The sequence below is a fragment of the Macaca mulatta genome, chromosome 6 (genome assembly GCF_049350105.2).
Source record: "Macaca mulatta isolate MMU2019108-1 chromosome 6, T2T-MMU8v2.0, whole genome shotgun sequence".
Taxonomy (NCBI): domain Eukaryota; kingdom Metazoa; phylum Chordata; class Mammalia; order Primates; family Cercopithecidae; genus Macaca; species Macaca mulatta.
Genome location: NC_133411.1, coordinates 138,616,966 through 138,644,563, shown reverse-complemented (window position 1 = coordinate 138,644,563; position 27,598 = coordinate 138,616,966). Strand labels below are relative to the sequence as shown.

General features: G+C 35.8%; 1 protein-coding gene across 1 annotated transcript in view; it reads right to left on the bottom strand.

The window, feature by feature from the left end:
* ADAMTS19 (ADAM metallopeptidase with thrombospondin type 1 motif 19) overlaps positions 1-27,598 on the bottom strand; it is a 282,768-nt gene that overhangs the window by 22,913 nt on the left and 232,257 nt on the right. The window contains exons 19-21 of the mRNA XM_001099247.5: positions 19,488-19,623; positions 13,244-13,448; positions 10,439-10,591 (exon numbers count right to left, since the gene is read on the bottom strand). Coding sequence (XP_001099247.4) covers positions 10,439-10,591; positions 13,244-13,448; positions 19,488-19,623 — 494 coding nt within the window. The remainder of the gene's footprint in view (positions 1-10,438; positions 10,592-13,243; positions 13,449-19,487; positions 19,624-27,598) is intronic.

Sequence of the window (27,598 nt, the reverse complement as noted above, 5' to 3'; positions counted from 1 at the left end):
CATTAATATGTATATGATTAATATACCTACAATAACCTTTCTTGACACTACATAATTCTGCATGATATTTACTTACTTAATAATAGGTCTTGGAGAAATTTTCTTATCAGCATGTATTTATCTATAAATTTTTTTTAAAGCTACAATATTCCACTGTTTGAAACAGCATCATGAGTTCTGTAAATAGTTAATGGACAAACAGGTTGTTTTAATTTTTTGTTGACTTAAAACTACAGCAATGAGCAACTTCATAAATATGGTTAGCAAATTATGCAAAAACATTCATAAGGAAAATCTTGTTAAACATTTTTTAAAATGTTCATAAGGAAAATTTTTGAGTCAAAGACTGCATGCATTTCAAAATGAGATGTAATTTTTTCACATATCAAGTTAGTGTAAAAAAATGATAACATCCAGTATTAGAAGTGCTGTGCAGAAAGAGATATGTGAAAGCAATTGGACTCAGTTAAGTAGAGTCTGCACCCTTTAAGTGGAGCTTTCGGGTTGCCCCCTGATATCCCTCACTCCACTTCTCCCATGTATTTCTGTGTGTGCATGTTTACTTGTAAACATATTTGTTAGATTTATTTATTATGCTCTATGTACTTATGCATATTTTGTCCTATAGCACAGACCTGTAGATGTATATTTTTCTAATCCATTCTGCTATTTGTGTTTCATTGACTCTTCATTTTAAGGACTTCAAAATACACTTCTTTGGACTATGCACATCATTGACACTGGATTACTACTTTTACTTGCATGGTGAAAGCACTTTGACATTCCAAGAAACCTGTTGTTAACTTTGGTACATTTTACAAATGTGGAGTTTGAGGCTAGGGGGACTAAGGAACTGTTCCTCTGCAAACAAGATCAACACCAATGTGAAACCCTGGTTGTGTGGATGCTGGAGTGCCATCCAGTCATCCTGAAGCAAAATCTCAAGGCCAGAACCCCCAGCTCAGGGTCCATGGCTCTGTTTGTTAAAGAAATTTTGTTAATTTTTTTTTTTTTTAAACAAAGTCTCGCTCTATACCCAGGCTGGAGTGCAGAGGCATGATCTTGGCTCAATGCAGCTTTTGCCTCCTGGGTTCAAGCAATTCTCATGCCTCAGCCACTCAAGTAGGTGGGATTACAGGTATCTACCACCATCACTGGCTAATTTTTGCATTTTTAGGAGAGTCAGGGTTTTGCCCTGCTAGCCAGGCTGGTCTTGAACTCCTGGCCTCAATTGATCTTCCTGCCTTGGCCACCCAAAGTGTTGTGATTACAGATGTGAACCACTGTGCCCAGCCTGTGTGTTACATTTTAAATCCAAAGACTTCATGTGATATCTTTGTAAATGGCTGATCATTTGTATATTTTTCTTGCATCTTAAACTTGTATTTCTCTAGTTATCCTGGTTATCTGGTTATGTCTATCTCTGGATAGGCTCTATTAGTTGATGAACACATATTTCACCATATCTAAGTAAAATACACTCAGTGTTAAGACTACTGCTTATAATTTTATAAAATTATCAAATTCTCATATTTTTTCATGTGAACATACCTCCCCACCCCCTGCAACACTGAATCCTTTTGAGGTTCAACATCACAAACGTGAGATTTAGCATGTATGCTCCATCCTTCTATAAAGAATATCAAAAGTAACTCCATCACATTTACTTTCTGAATTCATTTGAGAGATGATTTTGGAGATGAAATTATAGATTCCCAATTATGCTGCATAAGAATAGTGATTGAAAGTATTATTTTAATAGCCTACTGATTTTGCTAGAGGCTATGAAGAAGAAAATATTATTAAACCCTCTGGATTTTATTTTTACAATATTTCTCTTGCATTTTCCAAAACAAATGACATTAAACACATGTTCTTATATTTGCATTTATACTTATATATGTGTTGCACACACACACGGGGGGGGAGAGAGAGAGAGAGAGATACTATCTCAGTCTCTCTGAAGTATACATTTTCTTTAGGTAGAAGATATAACCGCATATGTGCCTCATTCTTCTTAAGCTAATATATTTCTGCTCTGTTCGATCATAACAGCCAATGTACTTGACTGTTTTCAGCAATTCAAACATTTTAGAAATTCATTTTTAAATTCTGTATATCTAGTGGCAATAAATAAGACTCTCAGGAGATTTTCAAAATAAAAATAAAAATAACAGCAATGCCAAAAAAAAAAATTCCATTCTGTTAGTGCAAAGAGACAAAGAAAAAACAATTGATAGTCATTGTTTGGGAAATTTTGCATGGCTTCTCCAGATATAATGGTGAGTAGAAAGTTTTGTAAGTACTCAGTGGCTATATCTAAACAACAAAATAGAAAGTCTTTCTTGAGGAAAGGGATCCTATTTATTACTGACTAATCTATTTGTTGTGAACAGTTTTCAAAGAAAATAAAATGTAAAATGTTTCTTTTTTAGGATATCTTGGGATAGGTTTTTTCCAATGTCCAAATGCTTTAAAATTAAGTCCACAATCTTTGATTTCTTTAGATGATGAACTGATCTGACAATGAGAGCTTTCGGTGTGATAGTTTTAGGGGGTAGCTGCTCACATTTTCCTGTCTTATGTAATTATTTGTAATTACAAAAATTATTAGCAGTTACCTTCTCCAAACATGAGTATATTTGCAGACATAATTAGAAAATAATTTTGTATAAAATGCTAACCTATTTCAGGAAAAATTCTCTAAGTTAGAGATAATTTCAGTTTAGTTTCAATCTATACATTTTCTCTAGCTAGAAAGAAAACATTCACATAACTCTTCTTTGAAAGTTACATAATCTAATGTGAAGTCACCCAAAGTGTATTATGTTAAATAAACTAGCTGTGTCCTCTGCAGAAGTGATCTTTAGTATTAAGCAAAAAGAAAGGAGAAATACTTTAGGTTCCTCTTTGCAATTTACCAAATACTGTAGAATATTAAAAGACCCGAAAAGTCCTACAGCAAAGATATTTGCTTTTCTTTATTTAACACCAGCATTTTTCATATATGGAGACCACATCCCTAAGGAATGACCTTTCCATGGAACAAAATTTTGGAAATGCTATCCTAAAGAATTTTTTGTTTGTTTGTTTGTTTTTGTTTTTTTTTAGACAGAGTCTTGCTCTGTCACGTAGGCTGGAGTGCAGTGGCATGATCTTGGCTCACTGCAACCTCCACCTCCTGGGTTCAAGCAATTCTCTGCCTCAGCCTCCCGAGTAGCTGGGATTACAGGCGTCTGCCGCCACACCTGGCTAATTTTTTTGTATTTTTGGTAGAGATGGGGTTTCACCAAGTTGGCCAGGCTGGTCTTGAACTCCTGACCTCATGATCCACCCGCCTTGGCCTCCCAAAGTGCTGGGATTATGGGCATGAGCCACCGTGCCTGGCCAAGGATTCTTAAATCAATATGTATTTGATCTTACAAAAATGATGACATTCAAACCTTTGGTATATACCAATTTTACTAATGTGTCTACTTGACAAGATATTATTTTCTTAATTGTGTTTATTCTCTAGTTTCAGTGGATGCTTAACATTTTCTATTTTTACATTCTACTAAGGTATTTAATTAGGTTATTTGCTTTTGCTGCTAATTGTTCCCTTAAATTTAAATAAGTATCCTTTCAACAAGGGATTGAGTTTCCCTCTAATAGCCTACTTCTTTTAGTTGTGTTAAAACTAGCAAGCTATACAAATTCTCACTAGGACTCTGGACTCCCTGCAAGTTTATTTTAATTGGGGTAGGGTATTTGCCATCATTGGTCAGTACAGGCATGTCGGAATCCATCGTACTAAGGTACAGCATAGCCCTGGGGCAGCAAGAAATCCCTCTTTAAAATTTTTGGTTCTGGTGATTTTTGTACCTTTTGGCAACACAAAGAAAAAACAAAAAGAACACTAGACATCAGGGGCGCATGATCAAAACTGTTATCTAGTCAGTTACTTCAGTATATTCTTGATTGTATCAGATCAAGGTTTCAAGTTTCTTTCAAAGACTCACTGAGTTTTCCTTCAGTGGAAAGAAGTGTCCTCGATGATTATTAAAAAAAAAAAAAAATCCCACCAACTGTGTTAAGTCTCACATACTACTGTCAATGTTAGTTTTAAGAGGTGGCAAGCTTCTATACAGAAAATAGAAGGCAGTGTAAAGGCGTTCCTATTTCCCCACAGCCTTGCCAGCATCTGTTGTTTCTTGACGTTTTAATAATTGCCACGCAGACTGGTGTGACATGGTATCACATTGGGGTTTTGATTTGCATTTCTCTAATGATCAGTGATGTTAAGCTTTTATTCATGTTTGTTGGCTGCATAAATGTCTTCTGTTGTGAAAGATACATGCACTCATGTTCATTTCAGCACTATTCACAATAGCAAAGACATGGAATCAACCCAAATGCCCATCAGTGATAGACTGGATCAAGAAAATGTGGTACATATACACCATGGAATACTATGCAGCCATAAAAAGGAATGAGATCATGTCTTTTGCAGGGACATGGATGGAGCTGGAAGCCCATCCTCAGCAAACTGACCCAGGAACAGAAAAGCAAACACCCCATGTTCTCACTTACAAGTGAGAGCTGAACAATGAGAACACATGAACACAAGGAGGGGAACAACACACACTGGGGCCTGTTGGTGAGGAACGGGGAGAGACAGCATCAGGATACATAGCTAATACATGTAGGGTTTAATATGTAGGTGATGCGTTGATAGGTGCAGAAAACCAGCATGGCATACATTTATCTATGTAACAAACCTGCAGGTCCTGCACACGTATCCCGGAACTTAAAATAAAATCAAATTAAAAAAAAGAAAAGAAAATAGAGGACAGATGGTCAGGCCAAAGATCCTATGAGCCTACAGACTACTAATTTACTGAGAACTTCAAATTTACACACCTTAAGAATCCAACATAACAAAAAGTAAGAGAAAATGTTTTCTTTAGGGATATGTGAAATGGCGCAAATCAAGTCACTTGTATTGACTGCTGGCCAATCTGAATGTAGGTAAGGCTCAAAATGACAAGGTAATAAATCTTGTATTGTCTTTCTAGACTTGTTTTAAGTATGTACATAAGGAATGTTTTTGTTAAATTGTTGTTTCTTTGATCTTGCACTTTTTTGTTATGGGTTGCTCTAATTTAATAATTATGCAACAGGAGAACACTTTAAGGTTACAGTGCTTGATTATGCAAAGCATACTTAACGAGCTGGCATAGCTAATCAATTTGTACTTTTTTTGAACTTTTTTAAACAATTAGAGTGCTAACAACTTAGGAACACTTATTTGCTTATAGTTATTACAGATTCCTAGGACAATAAAATATATGAAGTGGATTTCAATAACATCAGTAATATGTATGGTAAGAAATTAGTTTTACCAGAAAGAATCCAGATATATACAGGTCTTTAATTATAAAAATAAATTATTAAGTAGTCAATATATTTTATTTTTTCATCCAAAGCATTGTTCCCATAGAAAATGAGAAAACCATTTATTGTAGAACACCATTTTGAGATTTGTAACTAAGGAAACTAGAAAATCTTCACTATGAGCATGAGCTCTGAATAAGTAGAATTCCTATTAACATAAATCTAATTTTTATTGCTAGAAAGCAGGTATTTAGATAAGTATATTTTACTTATTCATTAGGAAAAAATCACTTTAGTTTTAGATTCCTCATTTGTCCAATTCCTCTCCTATTCAGTAGAACATGCTGAATATAATTGTGATTTTGTTTTGGAGGATAAGTTAAAAATTACTCATCATACTGCAGGCTTTGTATCTCTCATTTCTAAACAAATATATACCCAACTGGCTGGGCTGTATAACTAAATCATCCAAAATGATTTACTGTGCTTCCAGCATTATTTTAGTTTATATCATTTCAAAAAGGCTCATAAATTGCCTGTCCAAAAATATCTATTAATAATGTCATAACTTTATATGTGTCCAAAACTAATCATTTCCTAGAATTTTAAAGGAGTAAGTTTAAACTGTAGAATATAAGTATAAGAATAAACCAGGAACAATTATGTGCAATTTTAAGGTGTCTTGTTTCCCAACAGAATTCTGTTGAATAAGTTTAAATCACTTGTTAATACTCCATGGAAGGATTAACTCTATAAAAGCTTCATAAATAATGAGATCCTGTGTAACAGGTAGATAAAATAATGCCTTTTTTTTTTTTTTTTTTTTTTTTTTTTTTTTTTTTTTGCTCCTCTGCTGGTCTCCAGCAATGAAAATCAAAGTTGCAGAAGTTTAAATAAAGGAAGGAAGGTCAAATTCAGACCAAAAAAAAAATGTCATTTCATTAAACATTAGAGACTGTTATTTTTCAAGCCAGTGTTCCATACTAAGAAGAGCTTAACTGAGTGAATAAAGATTTAAGTTGGCAGGAAACGTGTGCAATGTTGTTTTCACCCATGAAAGAGCCTAAGAACATAGTATAGCAGAAAGAGATATAGTCAGAACGTGGCATATAATTGTGTAAGATAATGCAAGCCAGGGCAAAGCAGCCACATTGTATGTGTCCTATTTTTGCCATCATTGTAATCCTGATGAAATGAACGTGAACATGGTTCAACAAAGGCTGCGTTACCTTTGCTTAGAAATCAAAGGCAAGAATTTTATGACCTAAGTTTCACTCTTTGCATATACCTTAGTCTTTTTCCCCCCCCAGAAGCCCAGAGCAATTTTTCCACTATTTATACAAAACCACCCAAAATATATATGATACAAATCATGTAGGCTGATACAAATGCAGTGAACATAGTTTGAGGCATAAGCCATCTTTTCATTCATCCTCCATTTAGCAGATATTACCTTTGCCCAATAGCAGTCAATGATTCTTAGGCAGTGGGAGAAGCTGAGGATATATTTTCTTTTGGTTCTCCCAGGGACCCAGCTGTATTATTAAGGGAGGAACAGGTTTTCAGTGCTAGACTTTATTAAAAAATTGTACATTTAATATTCCTGATTAAAGCAAATCCAAGGCTGAAGTCCACTTTAGTATTGACAGTTTAAAATTAGGGCAGACTTTGAGTGAAACTGACAGATTAACTGACCTCAGAGGAGCACAGAAATCCACCCACAATCACACACATCTTGTTGCTATTCCTGTTTCAAGGACGCAGCTGATAAGAATAAGAGATTTATGTGTTTTCTCTGTCCCTGAATACTTTAATCACTGAAACTTAATCATGGCATTCATTATTCCTTTTCTCTGTAATTATTTTGGGATGGTCTTCATTTTAACATGAAAGTAATATCATAGAAGTACAAAATGAAGGGTGAAATCAATAAAATTCACATGGAGTCATTGGTTTTAATTTGTGCACACTGTTTGAGTCTGCGATGCTGAGATAGTTATAATAAAAAAGGAAAAAAATGGTTTTAAGGAAAAAAGCACTTATATTCATATAAAGTCCGAAAGTAGACAGACAAAAGCACCATTTACTGGATCTTCTAAATAACCAAACAAAGAAACAGGCCAACAAGAAAAGGTTAAAAGGCCAGGAATAAAGATGAATACAATCTTCCTTGTGTATATGTGGGCATTGGTTTTAAGACAGCCCAAGTATAATCAAAATCCACGCAAGCTTGAGTGGGTCCTGCAGAACCCACATGTGCAAAAAGTCAGCCCTCCTTAAAGCGGGGTCTCACAACCAGGAAATAATGTATTCTTGATCCGCCTTTGCTTGAAAAAATCCGTATGTATCTATATCCGTGTAGTTCAAATCTGTTTTGTTAAAGGGTCAACTGTATTTGAAGCTATTCTTTTCTTTCCTCACTCACAAAGGCTATGTTCTAGTTGGGTAGCCATACAGTAACACCACAAAACCAATTAGAAGTAATTCAATCCAATTATATTTAAGAATTACATATATTTGTAAAACTGAATTTTTTTTTTAATTTAGCATAAAAAACCACAATCAGTGTTCCCTATGATCTCTGTAGTTAATTTTGGTTTTACCTAAGATTTAACCAGAGGCCACATAATAGGCATGTTTCATTAACCAAAAGTAATAGTATTCGTCAAGCAAATAGGATTTGCTAGCCATATTTCCACATGCAGCATTGTATGAGCTTGTACTTCTGTGTCACACATTACAATAAAACTTGAATCTTTTGGGTTTTTTTGCAATTACATCTTCTGGATTTTATAGTTAATTGGAGGTTAACAACAACTAACATTTAAGTTTTTCTTTTTTTTTTTTTTTTTCTGAGTTTCACTCTTATTACTCAGGCTGGAGTACAATGGCGTGATCTTGGCTCACTGCAACCTCCGCTTCCCGGGTTCAAGCAATTCTCCTGCCTCAGCCTCCCAAGTAGCTGGGATTACAGGCATGTACTACCATGCCCGGCTGATTTTGTATTTTTAGTAGAGATGGGATTTCTCCTTGTTGGCCAGGCTGGTCTCAAACTCGTGACCTCAAGTGATCCACCCACCTCGGCCTCCCAAAGTGCTGGGATTACAGGCATGAGCCGCCGCGCCTGGCCTACGTTTAAATTTTTCTATTTATCACCAAAGTTGGAAAAATATAGCTCATTTTTTCAGGTGGTTTGTAAATATTTTCAGAGCAGAATTGTTTCATTCTAAGAAAATATCTAGAATTTCACTAGTCAAAAGAAACAAATGAGTTCCTACAATGGAAAGGGAGCAACAGGTGATTTTCCCTGCCTTCTTGCTGCTAGTAGTTTTTCTACTTCCTTATCCTATCGTGTATCTTCAATGATGAATGAAAAGTTACTATACATTTACACTAAAGAACTTATCCATGTAACCAAAAACCACCTGCTCCTCACAAACTATTGAAACAAAATTAAAAAAGGAACAGTTGTTATACATATAGCTTGAAAACACTGTTCCATTTTCATTATTTTACTCATATGGAAACAAAGACACAAAGGCATTAATTCAGTGGCTTAACCACTTTACCCATCTATGCAAAGAGGGAGTGAGAATTGTCCTCCGTATCTCTTGACTTCCAAGACACTGTCTTTCCCTATTATCCTGCTCTATTTGTCTCCCTTAGAATTAGGGAAACAAATCCTGAATATAAAAGAAATTAGATGTAGTTAATTTAGAATTCTGTGCTGCCTCAAAGATTTTTACTCTGAAGTGTGAAGTTTCCTTTTGTGATTCACCAGTCAAAATTCCCATGGATTGAGCTGAATATTTCTCACTGCGGTAGTCAGGGTTTGATTTATGTTGTTTACAAATGCATCCTTTAAAGAGTCCCAAAGTGAATTCTGAATGTGATAAGTAGTAGCAAGAGAGCCTAGTTTACTGATAACTCAGATGTAATATTAATGTGCAAACTTTTCTTAGAGACAAAAGGCATACATAATCACAAGAAAATAGCTTATATTTCAAATGCCATGGATTGCTTTGGGGCAACACTGGGAAAGTGGGATAACCACAGTATTTTCTATATTGAAAATATTTCTCCCAGAAAGCCCTGTAGGGTTATTTATGAAAAACTATTATACTCCTCTCCATACCTCAGCAACCATCACTTTCTTTTCTCTTTTATACAATAAAAGAGAAAGGAGAGAGGATTTATTATGTCTCATCTAAATCATTATGACCATCTGAGCATGGAACTAAGCCCTAGAATTTTATGATTTCATGACAGTCAGTATGTAATATCATGGCTGAAAGTGGGATCATTGATTCATATTTACACTTCCGAAAAATAACACGTGAAATCTATTTTCACCCAAAAATGATCAGAATTTTACCTTAAAACATGGGGTTTATTAGTATTTCATAGAATGAACAGGTCAGGTATTTTCTAAAGCCCTATATGAGGCTCTACTTTTCTCATATAAACTTTAAATAGGCATCACTATTATCGTGAATTAAACTTACTGTTCATTTGCCATATAAATTGTGTTCACTTGATTTGACCAAAGGATGTCAACATTTTTGTTCCTTTCCATTTCTACCATACACAACTCCCAAAATTGGTGGGAAAATGACTGCCTTTTATCTAGTAAGAGCTGAGTTCCCTTTATTTGGTTCTTCTGCTACCTTACTTAATTATATTTTGAACTGACTTATCTGACAGTATTCTATTTATTTAGATAAGTTTTATGAAAAAATATTCTGAGAAAGAACTATATGAATAAAAATTAACAAAACAGCAATAACGATAGTTACTATTTTCTGAGAGCTTCCTTTGTGTCAAGTGTGGTGCTAAGTGCTTTGTACATTTTATCTTAATTTTTAACACAGTTTTATAGAGATCATGACCATGGACAGCCAGCCAGAATCTGCACTTGGATGTGGTATATAATGCTCCATATCCCATGATGTTTAATTCTATTCTCCTTCCCTCCTAAACTCCATGCTATGTGGTTATAGTACCCAGGGCAATGCGGACATTATTGAAACCTATTACTGAGAATATACAGAGTGGTTCTCACCTTAGACCAGTCACCCATTCGCCACACATAGCATTTTGAATAATCCTCACAGTCTTCAGCCTCCCTGGGTCTGGTAGAGAGGACACACTTCTTTCTTGGGTTGGTACATCTAACGGTCCGATGACGTACGCCTTTGCCACACTTGACTGAACACTAGAAGATAACATCAGAGGTTTTAGATAAAGTTGGTGAATAGGAGATATAGATGATAGACTCAATTAAGTATTGGTTTCCAATAATCTCTCATGAGCCCATCACCCATATAAAAGCCAGATAAAATTATAAATAAGTTTAAAGGTAACAACAGGCTAAGCACCAGTATCTGATGCTAGAAGGAGCTTAAGGCACAATGCTGGAGATAAGTGGTTTCAGGAATACTGAACCATTATTACAGAGAGTAATATAACAGGGATTATCTGGAAAAGATAAATACAGTATGATAAAAATTAAATTTACTAAAATTTGATATCACATTTTAAATATAATTATGTAAAAAAATTAACTTTACTTTTTCTAAGATGTACTCTTTCATTTAGATGGAAGACATGTTTGTGAAAAATGACAATTTCCCCAGCATGTCATTTCTCAAAAACATGTTTCAAAGATGAAATAGAGAAAATCTTAGCAAAAATAAAAATTAGAATTTGTTTTCTTCTTTGAGATGGAGTCTCATTCTGTTGCCCAGGTTGGAGTGCAGTAGCATGATCTTGGATCACTGTAACCTCCATCTCCTGGGTTCAAGTGATCCTCTTACCTCAGCCACCCAAGTAGCTGGGATTATAAGCATACACCACCATGCCTGGATAATTTCTGTATTTTTAGTAGAGATGGGTTTTTGCCATGTTGGCTGGGCTGGTTTTGAACTCCTGGCCTCAAATGGTCCAGCCACCTCGGCCTCCCAAAGTGCTGGGATTATAGGTGTGAGCCACCGTGCCTGGCCAAAATTTAGAATTTCTTTATATAACTATATACTCCTAGAAATTATAATTGTTGTCCAAAGGCAAGCACCACTGACTACCTGGACATTGGGACCAAAATTGCTCTGGATATGTGTGTGGGGCATACCAGATATAACAAAACTTGAAAGTCCAATTTATATTTGTGTATAGAAGAGGTCCAAAGAAAGGGTTGCAGTATATATTCATCAATGATATCATATAGGAATAATCATGCTGATTTCCACATCATAGCTCTGAGTCCTGAGGAGAGCAGAAGCTGAGCTCCTCCCCTTGCTCATGTTGGCAAGCTTTAATGACAGTTGTGGTCCTGAAAGCTTAAGCATGGAACTAATGACATTTTAAATAGGTATACTAAATCTTGCACAAGTAAGTAATTGTCTTATAACTTAAAGTTTGCATTTGAATATGCTCAGTTTTTAAAGTGAACTATGTGATTTGGCACTTTAGTACACACACATATATATATATATATATATGTATATATATAGCGAGTCGCTATATATATATATAGTGAGTCAAACTATGTCTGATTCATAAAATTGAGTTTTAACTTAAACTAAAACAATAAACCTTTTTTTAATTGGCATATTGCATTGTGACATATTATTTCTCTCAGCTGGTGCCAAAATTCTGTATAGTAGAATATTTCTGATCAATTTTCTCCTGAAGAGTTTGCAAAAATGTTTTGATTGGGTTGGGATGGGGTATTTTGTTTCTCTATGCTCATGTGATTCTTCTCTCCAGATTGAACTGATTCATTTCAATGTAAGATGTGATATGGCATTCATTTTCAAAAGTATACATTATAAATGAAAAAGAATCCATTAAACAGTATAACCTAGAATAGTAAGAAAAGAGAAACCCAGGATTTTTGTGAATGTGCTTTTTGGAGGGGGTTGGGTTAACTGAAAGATATTTAGAAACTGTATTATCTAAGCTATGTTATCCTCATTTTCAAAAGAGTAGCTACTTCAATACAGTAGTTTTAAATTATCATTTTTGCATCCTATCTAATATTTTGAAATTACATAGATGGATGATTTTCCTTTTTGTGTGTGTAGCTGTGTTGGTACATGTGTGAATATGAGTATGTAAGTATGTTTATATGAGTAAATGCAGCCAGACCCTCACCTAAAGTGCTTCAGAGCAACCACTAAGTGTAAGTCGTGAGTGCCATTTATTATTATGCAAAGATATGCATCATGATAACAGAAAATAAATCACTATGGTTTGGCATGGAACACAACTGTATGTTATACACTACAAACCTGTAGGGGTTGGGAGGGTGCAATGAGTTAAACAACCTTGGGTTCAAATCCCAGCTCTACCACTTAGGTAGGACTTAGGGTAAACTATTTACTTTCTCTGAGCTATATTACTCTTACTTATAAAATGATGAAGCTTAAGTTTCCTGCACAGGTGATTAAATATAAACAATATACTAAACATTAAGTAAAAATGTACTCCTTGTTCACATATAATAATTAAATGTTAATTTTCTTTCTTTCCATTTTAAATGTTCAGCGATATGCAATGAGTTAAGTGTGTATTTTAATATGTGCCAACTCAAGAGTGTAGTCACAGTATATAAGTAAAAATGCAGAATTTAAAATGTATATAAAATATGCCCTTGATTATGTTGCAATATTTATAGAATAGAAAGTAAATACCTTTGTATTTTTCTATTTCAAAATTATTTGAATGTATTACTTTAATCATTAACAAAATTAATAAAGCGTATAGAAAAATATCAACTTCCGTGCAGATTCTGAACATGATCCAACCTGATCTTGTACAAGCTAAGAGTCAGAGTAGGAACGGGAATAGAAATGGGGCATGTATGCACCTCAGACCACACTCCCGCCTCCCACACGGTCATGCAGTCCTGGCCCTCACAGCGCTGGGCAGAGGCGGGCTTGGGCCCAATGCAGTCCCTCTCTCGGGCTCTAATCAGAGTTCCATTGCTCAGTTGTTGGGTACAGGCCACTTGTCTGCTTTGCATCCCTTTTCCACAAGTGCGTGAACAGGGGGTCCATTCTGTCATCATCCACCTGAAAGTAAAGCAAAAGTCACTGGAAACAAGTTAAAAGATACCTATGTATTTGTATTAGTCTGTTCTCACACTGCTAATAAAGACACACCCAAGACTGGGCAATTTACAAAGGAAAGAGGTCCAGTTGACACAGTTCCATGTGGCTGGGGAGGCCTCACAATCATGGTGGAAGGCAGGGAGGAGCAAGACACATCTTATATGGCAGGAGGCAAGAGAGGGCATGTGCAGGGGAACACCCCTTTATAAAAGCCATCAGATCTCTTGAGACTTACTATCATGAGAACAGCATGGGAAAGAGCCATCCCCATGATTCAGTTACCTCCTACCGGGTCCCTCCCATGATGTGGGAATCACGGAAGCTATAATTCAAGATGAGATTTGGGTGGAGACACAGTCAAACCATATCACTACCATATATTTTGACATGTCTAGAGTTAGCAGAATGTTAGACGGTGACATTATACTTTTTTTTTTTTTAACCAAACACAATAGTTTTCTCCAAGACGCCCAGGCTTCCTCTTGCTTTGAATGCTCTGTATTTCTTGTCTCAGGAACTTGTTCTTATTAGAATCTCAGTGTCCATCAGACTCTGTCCATGTCATATTATAAACTGTCTTTCACTGCTTACCATATCACTATACTGTGGGACTTTGTAAGTATAAAATTGCTAATATCCAGGAGTTATTCTTATTCTTTGTAATTTATATCTTTACAATAGCCCTATGTATTGGGTATCACAACTATCATGGCCAAATTTACAGAAAGGGAAACTCAGGCACATAGAGGCTTAATAACTTATCAAAGGTCACAAAGTTGTGGCACCAACAATTCAAATGAGGCTGTAGACTACTTAACAGTGAGAGATGTGGGGGTATTAGCAAAGTAACAGAAGCCTGTGATTGGCCTCTTTCCTGGACAAAGCAATCACCAAGGTATGACACTCAGCAGCAACTAGATTTCTGTGACCAGGCTATATCCTCCCACATGGAGCTACATATGCTTCTTTAGGCTAGCCAATGTCTAGCTTTGATATGATCATAGACACTGGAGCATATTTAAAATGTTCCATTTAAAATGATTCATACTTACTCACATATTTTTCTAGCTTCGTCTCCCACTTGTTCGGAAAATAAACCATATGCTCATCTTGCTTACCAAACACTTTCTATTTTCACCTCATTACATCCTGTGCCTGGATCCTTGACAGCCAGCCCCACGCCCATTCCTCCTAGAAGGGCTTCTCCATTCAACTAATGGGGACTGACCTTTTCTTTGCTTTCTATCACCTGGCTTGTAGCACTCACATGACTTACTAGATATTCCCTAGGGAAGCAGAGGGGCTCAAAGGCTACCTAATGAATTTGGCCTTTTCTTTGTAATATATAAGTTCCTCAAAGGTATATATCAATGTTTTTTTTTGTTAGCATCCATAACACTTTTACATAATAGCTTTTCATAAAAAGTTTATTTTTTATTTTATTTTATCTTATTTTTTTTGAGATGAAGTCTCATTCTGTCGCCCAGGCTGGAGTGCAATTGCGTGACCTTGGCTCACTGCAACCTTCGCCTCCTGGGTTCAAGCCATTCTCCTGCCTCAGCCTCCCAAGTAGCTGGGCCTATGGGCATTTCACCATGTCCGGCTAATTTGTGTATTTTTAGAGAAGGGGTTTCACCATATTGGCCAGGCTTGTCTTGAACTCCTGACCTCAAGTGATTCACCCGCTCTGGCCTCCTAAAGAGGTGGGATTACAGGCATGAGCCATCGTGCCCAGCCGTAAACATTTCTTGAAATGGAATTTATGTTTCTCTCTGCTTTACAGAAGTAACCTTAATTATTCCAGATTTACCAAAACCAAGTATTCCTAGCAATGATCCACATTTTGAGGAGTTACATCCTCTTACAGCCTAGTAAATCTCATCTGTAAGTTAGTTTAATTGTAAATGATTTTATGTTTCTATTTCTGAGAAAGGAAATAGAAGGCTTTACAAGGTTATTTTTTCCTGGTCTATCCAGCATGTTGCAGATCTGCCATTTTTGTTTGGAGTTCCCTGGTGGATTTCTCCTAAAGTGCATATCTTACAAATTTAGTCTAGTTTCTGCTTCATATTTCTGTAAGAGAATATCCAGAAAATAATCCCAATCTAAGTTCATCTACGTATCTTTTCCAACTATGGAACTCAGTAGACACTACTGGGTTCTTCTGTACTGAAAAGAGAATTATTTGTAATTTCATGGAATCTCATATTTTTAAGTAAAATAAAAATTTGAGATCCTCAATATAATCATAAAAAGTTACTTTTCCTATTCCTTATGAAAACCACTGAAAAATAAGAACTAAAATATAAAATGTATTCTAATGAAACATTTTCGTGGTTTAGAACTTACATAATTTGGAAGGATCCCATTTCCTTATCTCTAAGAGACCTTCTACTTACAAAGGTATTTACTAGTGAATTCATCTATTTTATATTTGGCCCACAGAATGCCATCAGGCCATTTAGTGACTTTCTCAATAAATGTTAATGGAAATTAGAAATTTTTACTAAGTTGGAGAAAGGGGAAAGACAGGAGGAATAAAGGATGTACTCTTCCAGTAAGTCTTGGAAAGTTTTCCTGTGGTGACCCTTAGTAATTGCCCATGTTCATTTCTTTCTTTCCAATACTTTTCTTAACCTCACTAACATCACAGCTTCGTGGTTCAAAATAAATTGCCTCCTTTTCCAAGGGAAGGGAGATAACAATCTCTAACAAAAAGACTTCCAGTCTCCAGCTGCAAAAATTTCTCACTCAGAAATGTACTGACCTTTTAAAACTATTCATTTTACCAAGTCATTATTGAGACGTTTTTCTCCAAGATAGTTGAAGTCAGGGAATGAAAAATAAATAGTGTGTTGTACTGTACACTCTGCTCCTTCACAGACCAACTTGGGAAACAACAAATACGCTCTAGTCCTCAAATCAGTTCATTCAAGATTTCTGATGTATCAGAAAAAGCCATGGCTCTTTCACCAAATTGGAACAACTATATGGCAATATGAAACAAATTATGTTTTGAAGTATTTTAATATTATTTAACACAAGATAATTTAGCATCTTAATATCTATTAAAGGGGATAGAGAATTCTGAGGAACAGCAGTAACAGTAAGGATCCTGGTTCTTTAGCTGACAGGGCCAAGGCCAAAAATGTTACTTTATGTATCTGTCCAGCACTGAATGGAAATGATCCAAGGACCTGAAGGTAGGCAAGGATAATTCCCTAGGTCACTGTACCTCATTACTACTCTGTATCATGAAAAGGCTTTACTAGTTCACACACTTATGCAGTTAGGCTGAAAAGCCTGCACCCAGGAAGGTGCAAAGAACGTGACATTACTGAAGGTATGTTCATGTACTTTTCTCTTATGCACATCCTTTTATATATCATTCTTCCTGTTCTTTTAAAGCAGACATTTGCCTGGGGCAGGATTGTTAGAGCAGGAATGCAAAAGACAGGAAAAGATGATAATCAGCTTCTACTACTATAAACCAAAAATAGAATTCTAAGCCCCCCAGCTGACTGAATGGACCCTCCTCTCTTAGCTAAGGGGACACAACTAAATTTGAAAAGCTAGTTCAGACCATTATATGAAAGGAGGGTGGTTAGACATGCCTCATTATTACTCTCCGTCCTTTGGAGCTCAGGCTTACAACTGACCAGCATTAACATTAAAACAGAGATCCTAAGACTAACCGAATAGACTCTTTGTAGCAAAAGATACTAAATTCCAACTTGACTCTACTATAATATCACAAGACAGATAGCAGGGTCCTCAAAGAAATCAAACTATTTTACCCCAAAATTTGACATACTTTGAAATGGTCCTGCAAAGCTCTCTCTTGTTGGGGAAACTGACATTTTATAGAGAATCCCCTTCCCTTTCCAGGCCTTTTGCTGATACTTTAGAGATTGGCTGAGAGTCTAGCACATTTTAAGGGTCTGAAGAGGAAATACTGCCATCTATTGCCCCTGGACGTTGGCCACCTATGAGACTTCATCTACATAATATGAACCTTGGTCTCTACAACCCCTTATCTTAACCCAGAGACTCCTTTCTGTTGATTCCAGGTCTTCAGATAATGATTTAACCCTCAACCAATTGCCAATCAGAAAATGTTTGAATCTACCTTTGACCTGTAAGTCAACAGCTTCGAGTTAGACCAAACCAAGTTATGCCTCACATGTATTGATTGATATCTTACATCTTCCTAAAACACATAAAACCAAGCTGTAACCCAGTCACCTTCAGCAAATGTTCTCAGGGCCATGTGAGACCATGTCATGGGTCACGATCCACAACTTTGGCAACATAAGCTTCTAAATTGATAGGAGACCTGTGTCAGATACATTTTGGTTTACAGTATCTAAAATATATCGAACCTACAGAAAGCAAACCTTGAAATTCAAACTTTGTAGATGAAGTATTTTCCAAAAAATTTTTTTTTTAGATGTAGTTTTGCTCTTGTTGCCCAGGCTGGAGTGCAATGGCACGATCTCTGCTCACCACAACCTCCACCTCCCGGGTTCGAGTGATTCTCCTGCCTCAGCCTCCCGAGTAGCTAGGATTACAGGCATGCACCACCATGCCTGGCTAATTTTGTATTTTTAGTAGAGAGGGTGTTTCTCCAAGTTGGTCAGGCTGGTCTCAAACTTCCAACCTCAGGTGATCCCAAATTCTTTTAAGCTTTCATTAACATAGCATGGCTAGATTTAGAGGGCTTTAGTAACTGAGTTTCCATGGGGGGTGTGAATAGGGAAATCAGGACTAAGATTGGTCTGCATGACACTAATCCCCAAAGAGATTAAGAAAGAAAAGCTCAAATATGGTTAATTAGCAACTTTGTTCCTCTCCCTCTTACCTCCCCCATACCTACTCTTTGTGGTAGATGGCCATGAAGACAGTTATATCAGTTATAAACTGCTATAAAATGACAAATTATCTGCCTATCTGAATTGTAGGATGTGTAAATTCACCATGAAGGCATTACAGAAGCTCTCATGAGGGGAAGATCAATGCTCTGACTACCTAAGAACTTACAACTATGTCCTCACTCACTGGGCTTCAACAAATTCCTGAGTGTCAGGACAAAATAAATATTCCTGTCCCAATATTCCAAGGAATCAATCCAGCCTCACTCTTTCTGTCACCCCATTCCTAAAAGTTTTCAGGATTTTGGACACCAGGGCTGAGTCCCAATCAAGCTAAGCCTTAATTTTTATGTGAAAGCAGGTAGATTGGAGGCCTGTGTTGGCAGCCATGCCAAGTAGCCTCGTTGCTAGGCTGGTCCAAAATTACACTCAGGTTCCACTCATCTGTCTTTGTCCCAACTTCCAATAACTAAAGCATGGACTTCTTTCTTCCTATTCCAGTTACAGCTGCTCAGCATTGCTGTTTTGTCCTCTACTTGTGAATTTCTTGTCTGCTTTGTTACCTAATACTCATTGGGGAGTGTCAGAGGAAACCAAAGCATCCGTGGTACAGTAACTGGGACCCAGGTCAGAAAGTTGGTGATGAGAGATCGGGGATTGGGCAGCTTGCTTTGGGAACTCTGGCTAGGAAGTGAGAAATTAGCCAGAGAAATCGGAAACACTACACTGGTCCTGTTCTGCTGGGCTCTGGGTCATGGCAGTCCTAGTTTGGTTCATGTTACTGTTGGCAAATTCTAACACACCATTTTGGAGAATTCAGGAGCAAACAGCTATGTTCAACCAAATAACAAGGTTTTTGAAGAGGGGACCTAGAGCTTATGAAATGATTTTAAATAAAAAGTGGTTTTAATTACTCCTCAGCAACCGTCCCTCCCAATACCCCTTCCTTAAGTGGAAAATTCTTGGCCTTGCTTTCTTAGATCTTGCTTATTTAATACCTTACATTTTGGTACGTATCCTTTGGCAATGTTTTTAAGAAAATGTGATTTCAATGATATTCTGAGCATGTTTTAAAGGACAGCAATTTAATGGACAAATAATGCTTTAAGGGTCGCTGGAATAGGGTTACCTTGTTTGACATGGTTGCTCATTGCACTTTCGAATCTGTGGCTCTGGCTTGGTTAAGTATTTGCATTTCTTGTTGTCCACAATGCTGATATTTTTGCTCATGATTTTTGTGCAGGACACCGTTGTCTTCCTTTCTCCTGAAAAGAACAAACAAACAAAGAAATATTATTATAGGCCTTCATGTAATGGATTTAGGAGGTGTTCATAGGCTTATTGTGCTTATTTTTTATTTAAAAAACTTATAAATTCAATTTTTATTTTAGTAAAATTTTTTAATTGATTCATATTAGATGTACACATTTTCAGGGTATATGTGATAATCTGATACATCATATAATAAAATCAGGGTAAGTTGGAATCCATCATTTAAATATTTATCTTTATGCTAGGAACATTTGAATTATTCTCTTCTAGTTATTTTGAAGTGTACAATTTATTAATGTTAACTATAGTCACTCCATTGATTTATTGAGCACCAGGTCTTATTTCTTCAATCAACTTTTATTATAGATTCAGGGGTATACCTGCAGGTTTGTTACATGTTACTATACTTTTCAAAGATATTTTAAACAAATTTTAGAACAGTGAAGATATTATTTATAATTTACATAACAAAACGTACCTCTAGGCTTAAAAGGGATGAGTAATAAATTTTCCTTGTTAGAAATTAAATGTCAAGTTTTATATACAAAGTGATCATGACAACATAAATTAGCAAGATACAAACTGAAGATATTGTAAAGGATTGTGGCCATCTTTTAGCATTAAGTGGTGGAAAGCTATATTTCCATAAAGTTAAATCTCCCTAATACGCCTTCCTAAAAGCACATAAACATGTGTGCACATTTTTACCATTTGGTTTGTACATCATTAGTGCTTTATAATAAGGTATGGAAAGCACATTTATTGTGAGTATAACTCAGACCTTTATTCTTATCACCTCTAATAAAGACCCCAAGAATTCTAGAAATCTTTACCCAAATGATTGTCATCATCTGTAAGACAAGACATGGGACTCTTACCATCTTTTACCGGATTTCAGAAAACTTACTTTTCTACTTTCTCTAGTATGATAAAGTTTGATTATAGGATGTAAAAATGACAATTTCTATGCTGTATTCACTTTGCTTACACAGCCCTGTAAGCACACTTCCTTTACAGGAGTTATATTATTCATCTTACAAGTAAAATGTCTAGTAAGTATGTGCTAATTTCTGTTTCTCTTTGAAAAAGTCTTATATGTAAATTTCTTGTGAGTAGAAAAAGATACACATCTGTATAAGATGTAATAATCTTATTTAATTCATTGTTTGACACTATAAGATAGTTAAATCAGCCCAAAATTTTGAAGCCAGATGGGTCATGAAGAAGTAAGACGACATCATAAGTCTGCTGCTGGTTCACTATTGAAAGGCCCATTAGTTAAGGTTCTATGACTGACATGCATGATAATTAGGAAGCTTAGAGCATTCATGCTAGTAATAGCAAACAAGAAAAGCTGGGCTGGTGGCAGAGAGGTCATTCTGCCCCTCAATTAACAGAGAGAGCTGCTGGCATCAAGAATGAGGAAGGAAGGGATGTAGAGAGGCACTTTGAATAATTTTGGAATACCTTTTACTTTAGTTTGAATGGGAGATGGTAAGAGACAACTGGGTGGCCAAGTAAAAAGCAAAATAATAGCTTTAGGTTCAGAGTCTTTCCTTGATTTCCTCTCAACAGCTCTGAGCATAGTCCTACCACAATTTGTAGTATAAAAACACAACTGCATTTGTATACATGTGTAAATTAAATAATTATTCTGTGGTTATTGCATGTCATGTTATTAAAACCATTTGGACCTTTAGTTCTATCAACAGTGATAACATAATGTTGGCTAAGTTATTCCCTTTATAGGAAATCTTGGAGTACTGATGGAATGCAACTTATTCTATGGGAGCTCAATATAGACAAGAGTGTCAGGCAGGTAACAGGCCCTTTCCTTTGAGTGGAACGAGGTATGCCTCCTATCAGTACCCTATGGCATTCCAGAAGTGTACACTGGCGGGCCAACAATGGGGAGGGCCTTGAGATGACATCCAACCACAGGTTAAAAAGTGGATTAGGAAAAAAATCATGGCCTATAGGCAGATGAATTAGAAAACAGTACTCATCCTCCACATAGAGGTGGCCCCATAGCAGGCTGCATGGCTTGGCAAATGGAACATGGACTGGATTGCAGTCCCCTTGGCTGAAGACTTTATGCAGTGCACAAACTGCCTGAATATGGGAGCTACACCCTCTGAGGTCCTCTTGAGCGAACCTTTGCAGCTCATGCAACAAGGTGACCTGATGTTAACTTGTAGAGGAAAGGCAGTCTTTCATGTCCCTGGCAGACACTTAGAAGCTGTCCATGCTATTCCTTGGTAGGTCAAGAAGGATGAGGTGTAGATTAAGACTTAATCACAGTAGTGCTCAAAACCCAACAACTTCAAATAATTTTCAGATAAACTGCTGGAGAAGCAGAAATGACATTAAGCTCTTTTTTTTTTTTTTTTTTTTCCCACATGGAGAAAACAGGCCTCACGAGGTAAGATTTACCTAAATGTAAAATTTTGGGACAGATTTTTTATTTTTGGTCAGCTTCCTCTTAGCTTCCTATGCTTCAAGGGCTCTTTTAGGACCTGAAGTACATATCAAATAGATATTATGCAGATTTTGTATAATGCTAGCTTAGGTATTATTTCTACATTATTATGATGCGATAGCCAAAAGCAGGATTAAAGTAAATACTACTTTTAAGAAATATAAATGTTAGTTCTAAAATTTAACTTGAAGCCTTGACACTTTTACAGAATAGATGCAGTTGCCTAAATTCATTTAAATGATAACATTTTGCCTACTGCAACACAAAAACATGATGGGCATTTTCCAGAAAGCTTTTGCTGAACATATATGTAGTCACAGAATAAACAACCCAAGGCTGATTATAATGCTTTTTTCCCCATCCTCAGAAAATCTTTAACCTTAGTTACATGAGCCCACTGCTTATGTACTGAGATACTGAAAAAGAATTTTTTAACTATAAGTATTGTCATATCAAAAGGGATACAGGTATCGGCATCATTTTAGGGACACGTTAGTGGTTTTCTAAGAAAGTGTGAAAGTGCATGAGTATGAATTGAGACATTTTTATTGACATTGTAAGAAAGGACTCCTACATCATAAGTTTTTGGCAGCCAGGGGAAGCTTAGCTCTTTTTAAAAATTTCATTGAACAAAAACAATAGAATTAGAAAAAAACTCATTGCTCAGTGACAGACGCGTTACGCCTATGAAAATACAACTAAGATCTTAAAGCCATATGGAAATGTTATTGTTTGAGTTTTTCTTTTGTATATTTAAATGTCCCAGCCAACACAGGAAATTTCCATTCTAGTATCCAATAGCCGTATCTACAATGCATCCAATACTGTGGCACCTAGGGACAAACGGAAAGTGATGAAATAACTGACCTTCTGCCTGAATTATGAGAGCTGTAGGCTGTTGACAGAGTATTACTTGCTTTATGGTGATTAACTTCACCTCTTGGTCATTCCCATTAAATTAGTCTTGGGGAAATCTGTCTGGATGTTTTGAATACAATTATAAATATAAAATAACCATTATGCATTCATCTCTATTGAATTGCAATATCTGAAAATGAAGGTTAACTTTTATTTATTAACTCTTTGTGCTTTGGAAATTTAACAAAGACTAGACATTATATCAAGTGAGCTGCCTTTTCCAGTTTCACAGATAAGCTGACACTTTTCACTATAAAATATATACTCTGTATTTAACTCATAAAATGGATATTTCAAAATAAAACTAAATTCTGTTGAGGTATATCACATTCCTAGAACTTGCATTGTAATTGCTGAAACATATTCTTGGTTGTGGGTTCAGTGTTTCAATAAGAATAACTGAAACTTTCTATACATGATTTAACATTCTAAAATTTTAAATTAAATTATAGAACTCTATAAGACAGAGACTATGTGTGTGTGTGTGTGTCTGTGTGTGTTTGTAAATTTCTTTATAATTTTTACAATTTTCTTTTAAAATTTCTACGTCTTAATTTTCTATTGGATTAACAATAGCCAGTAAGAATGAGAACCAAAAGTAAGTATACTTTGATGAGGATGAAGGATTTTCTCTGAGCGCTTCCTCGAGCTTTGTAAAATGCGGATTATTTTTTACACCTACATTTATTTAACTTAAAGAACTTTCAAAATCATGTATGCCATTTACTTTTTATCCTTTTTTTACATTAAAAAATGTTATTCCCTTAGGATATTGTCTGAGTGTTAAAATGACTAGTTCATTTTTTTATTTTAATGAAAATAATTTACTTTGCTTTGTTCACAACACCTAATATATAACTAATCTGATCTTGCCATTTATATGCATGCAAATATTTTAATGAGATCCCATAGCTGTCAAGTTAAATTTAACTTAACTGTTAGCATAACACTCAAGGACCTTCATGAATTGGCTTTCATCCTACTTTTCTGATCAAATCACTTCCCACCCACCAATCCTCATATTTTACACTCTAGTAATAACATTTTCACTTCCAAGAAAGCCTTCCACTTGGCACGTGGGTGCCTTTGCACCAAGGCATATCCTTGGAAGACTTTCTATATCTTCCTTTATCACTGAGTATGGTGATTTTATTATTATCTGACTTCCACTAGATGGACTGTGAGTTCTCTGAATGAAAGATATATTCATCTTTGGACCACCTAGCAATAGTGGGTACATGGTCAATACTGGTAAAGGAATGAATGAGTGAAATATAATCATGTAATTCAAGCTGTCAGTGCCTTCTGTATTAAGAGGTTCATCTCAATACTATGTTTTCTAAAATGATGAAAAAATCATTTGCAAACTAAATGATAAATTATCAGGAATCCAGTTCCTCTTATGGCAAATCCAGTTCCTGGATTATCACTTAGGTATTAAAAATCAAAGTTATGAATAATTTCTGTCAATATAAGATGTTTTTATTAGTATATGAAATAATATCTAATTATGTTAGATATTGAAATAAAATAATGCAGAGAAAAAATAGAAAAGATATTCTGGTGCATTTTCTTTGGCAAATAATGTTTATTTTGGTACATGCATAGTACCTTTAAAATGTAAAAACAGGCCAGGGGCGGTGGCTCACGCCTGTAATCCCAGCACTTTGGGAGGCTGAGGTGGGTGGATCACGAGGTCAGCAGTTCGAGACCAGCCTGACCAACATGGTGAAACCCGGTCTCTACTAAAAATACAAAAAAATTAGCTGGGCATGGTGGCAGATACCTGTAATCCCAGCTACTTGGGAAGCTGAGGCAGGAGAATCACTTGAAACTGCAAGGTGGAGGTTGCCGTGAGCTGAGATTGTGCCACTGCACTCTAGCCTGGGCAATAAGAGCCAAATACCATCTCAAAAAAAAAAAAAAAAAAAAAAAAAAAAGTAAAAACAGAACAAATCACACCCTTATATGTTCTTTCCTAGGTTAAATATATTCTAGAGGGTTTTAAAAGGTATAGGCATTTGAATACTGAAATGTTTTCCTCCGCTTGGACCCAAAGGCTTGGATATCTACTTATGATCTCAATATGGACAAGGGAAGCAGTGTCTAGAGGATCCCAGGACAGTCATAAGCTAGACAGACTTGGACTGGTGTGAAGAATGTGGAATATTGGCTTACTTTTTTTCCTTCAAAGTAGATCTGCTTAGGATTTCCTAAAAGCATGTTTAACTCTTCGTGTGTTTCAAAAGGGGTTACTGAATTTTGGGGTCCTCGTGCTATTTTATTTCATTAATCTATTCACTAGATCAAAACAATTCTTAAAGTTATGCAGTTAATGCTGATTCCACACACAATTCTCAGATATTTTGGAATAATACATTTATACTGCCTCTGAAGACTAAGATCACTTAAAACAGGTCTTTAATGTCAAAAGGAACCTTGCAGCAAACTGATCTACACTTCTGAAGTGCCAAAATAAATTTAAACCATTCCTCCAAATATTTTAAGATGACTTAGAACTCTAATGCAAAGTAAACATTTCTTTAACAAAAACATTTCAAGCCGTTTAAAATAAAAGAACTAATGACCAATGTTAAAATACAAAATGATATGTCAATTCAAATATTTCTAGAATTATCATTAGACTCAAAAGACTGTGATAAAAAGTGTAATAACTTGGCCGGGCGCGGTGGCTCAAGCCTGTAATCCCAGCACTTTGGGAGGCCGAGACGGGCGGATCACGAGGTCAGGAGATCGAGACCATCCTGGCTAACACGGTGAAACCCCGTCTCTACTAAAAAGTACAAAAAACTAGCCGGGCGAGGTGGCGGGCGCCTGTAGTCCCAGCTACTCGGGAGGCTGAGGCAGGAGAATGGCGTAAACCCAGGAGGCGGAGCTTGCAGTGAGCCGAGATTGCGCCACTGCACTCCAGCCTGGGCGACAGAGCGGGACTCGTCTCAAAAAAAAAAAAAAAAAAAAAAAAAGAAAGTGTAATAACTTACGTACATATGTTAAACTGTTGAAAAAATTTACCTGAGATCATCAGCCTTCATTAGAGATTTTAAGGCAGTATTCATTTTAAAAGAGAGAATTTTCATCTCTTAGGCTTTTCATATCTTATAATAACTGACAATAATAAATGAATACATATGTATAATAAGTTCAGTTTGAGTTACCATTTTAAAACTTAGTTTGAGATGCTGATATAAAATATAATTATGATAAAAAGCTAGATAACCATATCCTTTTAATGTTTATTTTCCCACTTATTACAGTATTGGCAATTTAATATCTTACAACAGAATTAGAAAAATCACATCTTATACACAAATTTTGTACTGCACTGTGATACTTTGTTTGCTCTTAATATATTCTTGTGAAGTAGAATACTGCTATTATTATTCCTCTTTGCTGTTGAAGATAAATTTTGCATGAATCTGTTTCCAATATTCTGTGCTTTGAACTTACTCTCATTTAATTCATGAATATGCTGAAAGATTAGAAAGCTCTTTCTGGCTATAAAATCGATGATATGAAGTCAGAAATGATGCGATCCTTGAAATTCTGTCCATCCACTTTATTTATGAACTGCAAAGGAAAATAATATCCAAAAGCCCAGAAATATTTTGGCATTGAAATGAATATGCACCCTATTAACATAGAGATAATTGAAAACTGTTGACTAAATACAGTGGAGTAGAGTTGGAAGAGGAGATCTATTCAAGCACAAATCATATAGGAGTTGTGTATTATTAGAATGACTATTTTACAAAATCAGCCATTTGAAATAAAAATAAGAGCATATCTAAATTCTTACATAACAGAATATAATAAAACGTCCATCTGTATCCAAAGAAAACCTAAATAATCTCTAGAGGACATGCTGTATTTTGTGGAAATAAACTACATTAAGTCTCCTGAGCCATTCATGAAGGCAGTATGATGAGGAGGAAAGAAGACTTGAACCCCTGAGTCATTGATTCTAATCCTGGCTCTACCCAAATGGGCCATGTGACCTTGGGAAGTCACTTAACCTCTAAGCCCTTCAATTTTCTCATGTCGATAATTAAGAAGTTATGTTTAAGAATATCTAATATTTTTCCTGATCCTGAAACAAAAAGAATTTATAGTCAACCTCTATTCCGTAATGCTTAGCAATTGGTAAAACACATTTTAGGAAGTAATTAATATAATTTGGGGAAAAAGGTAGACCCTAGACAATTTGCTTTTTCAAATTGAAGACTGACAAGTTCTACATGTGTAACTTCTTCTGATGCAGCATTTGTTAGATCAAAATGGTAGAAGGAAAAAATGAGAATAAAAAAATTCACTGGGCAAATATTTTCCTGTCTAGAGTTTTAAATGTAAATGGATTTTAACAACTTCTTCTCAGTGGTATCAGGGGAACCATCAGCCTGTCCATCACTTTACTCCTCCATTGCCTTTCCCTCAACCACAAGATGGGGGCTTGTTGGTAGGATTGCAGATATGACTAAGAATCTTATGTAAGTTATGTTAAAGAGAAAAATATAACTGTGTATATTTTTGTTGTGAATGTGTTTGGTTCTATT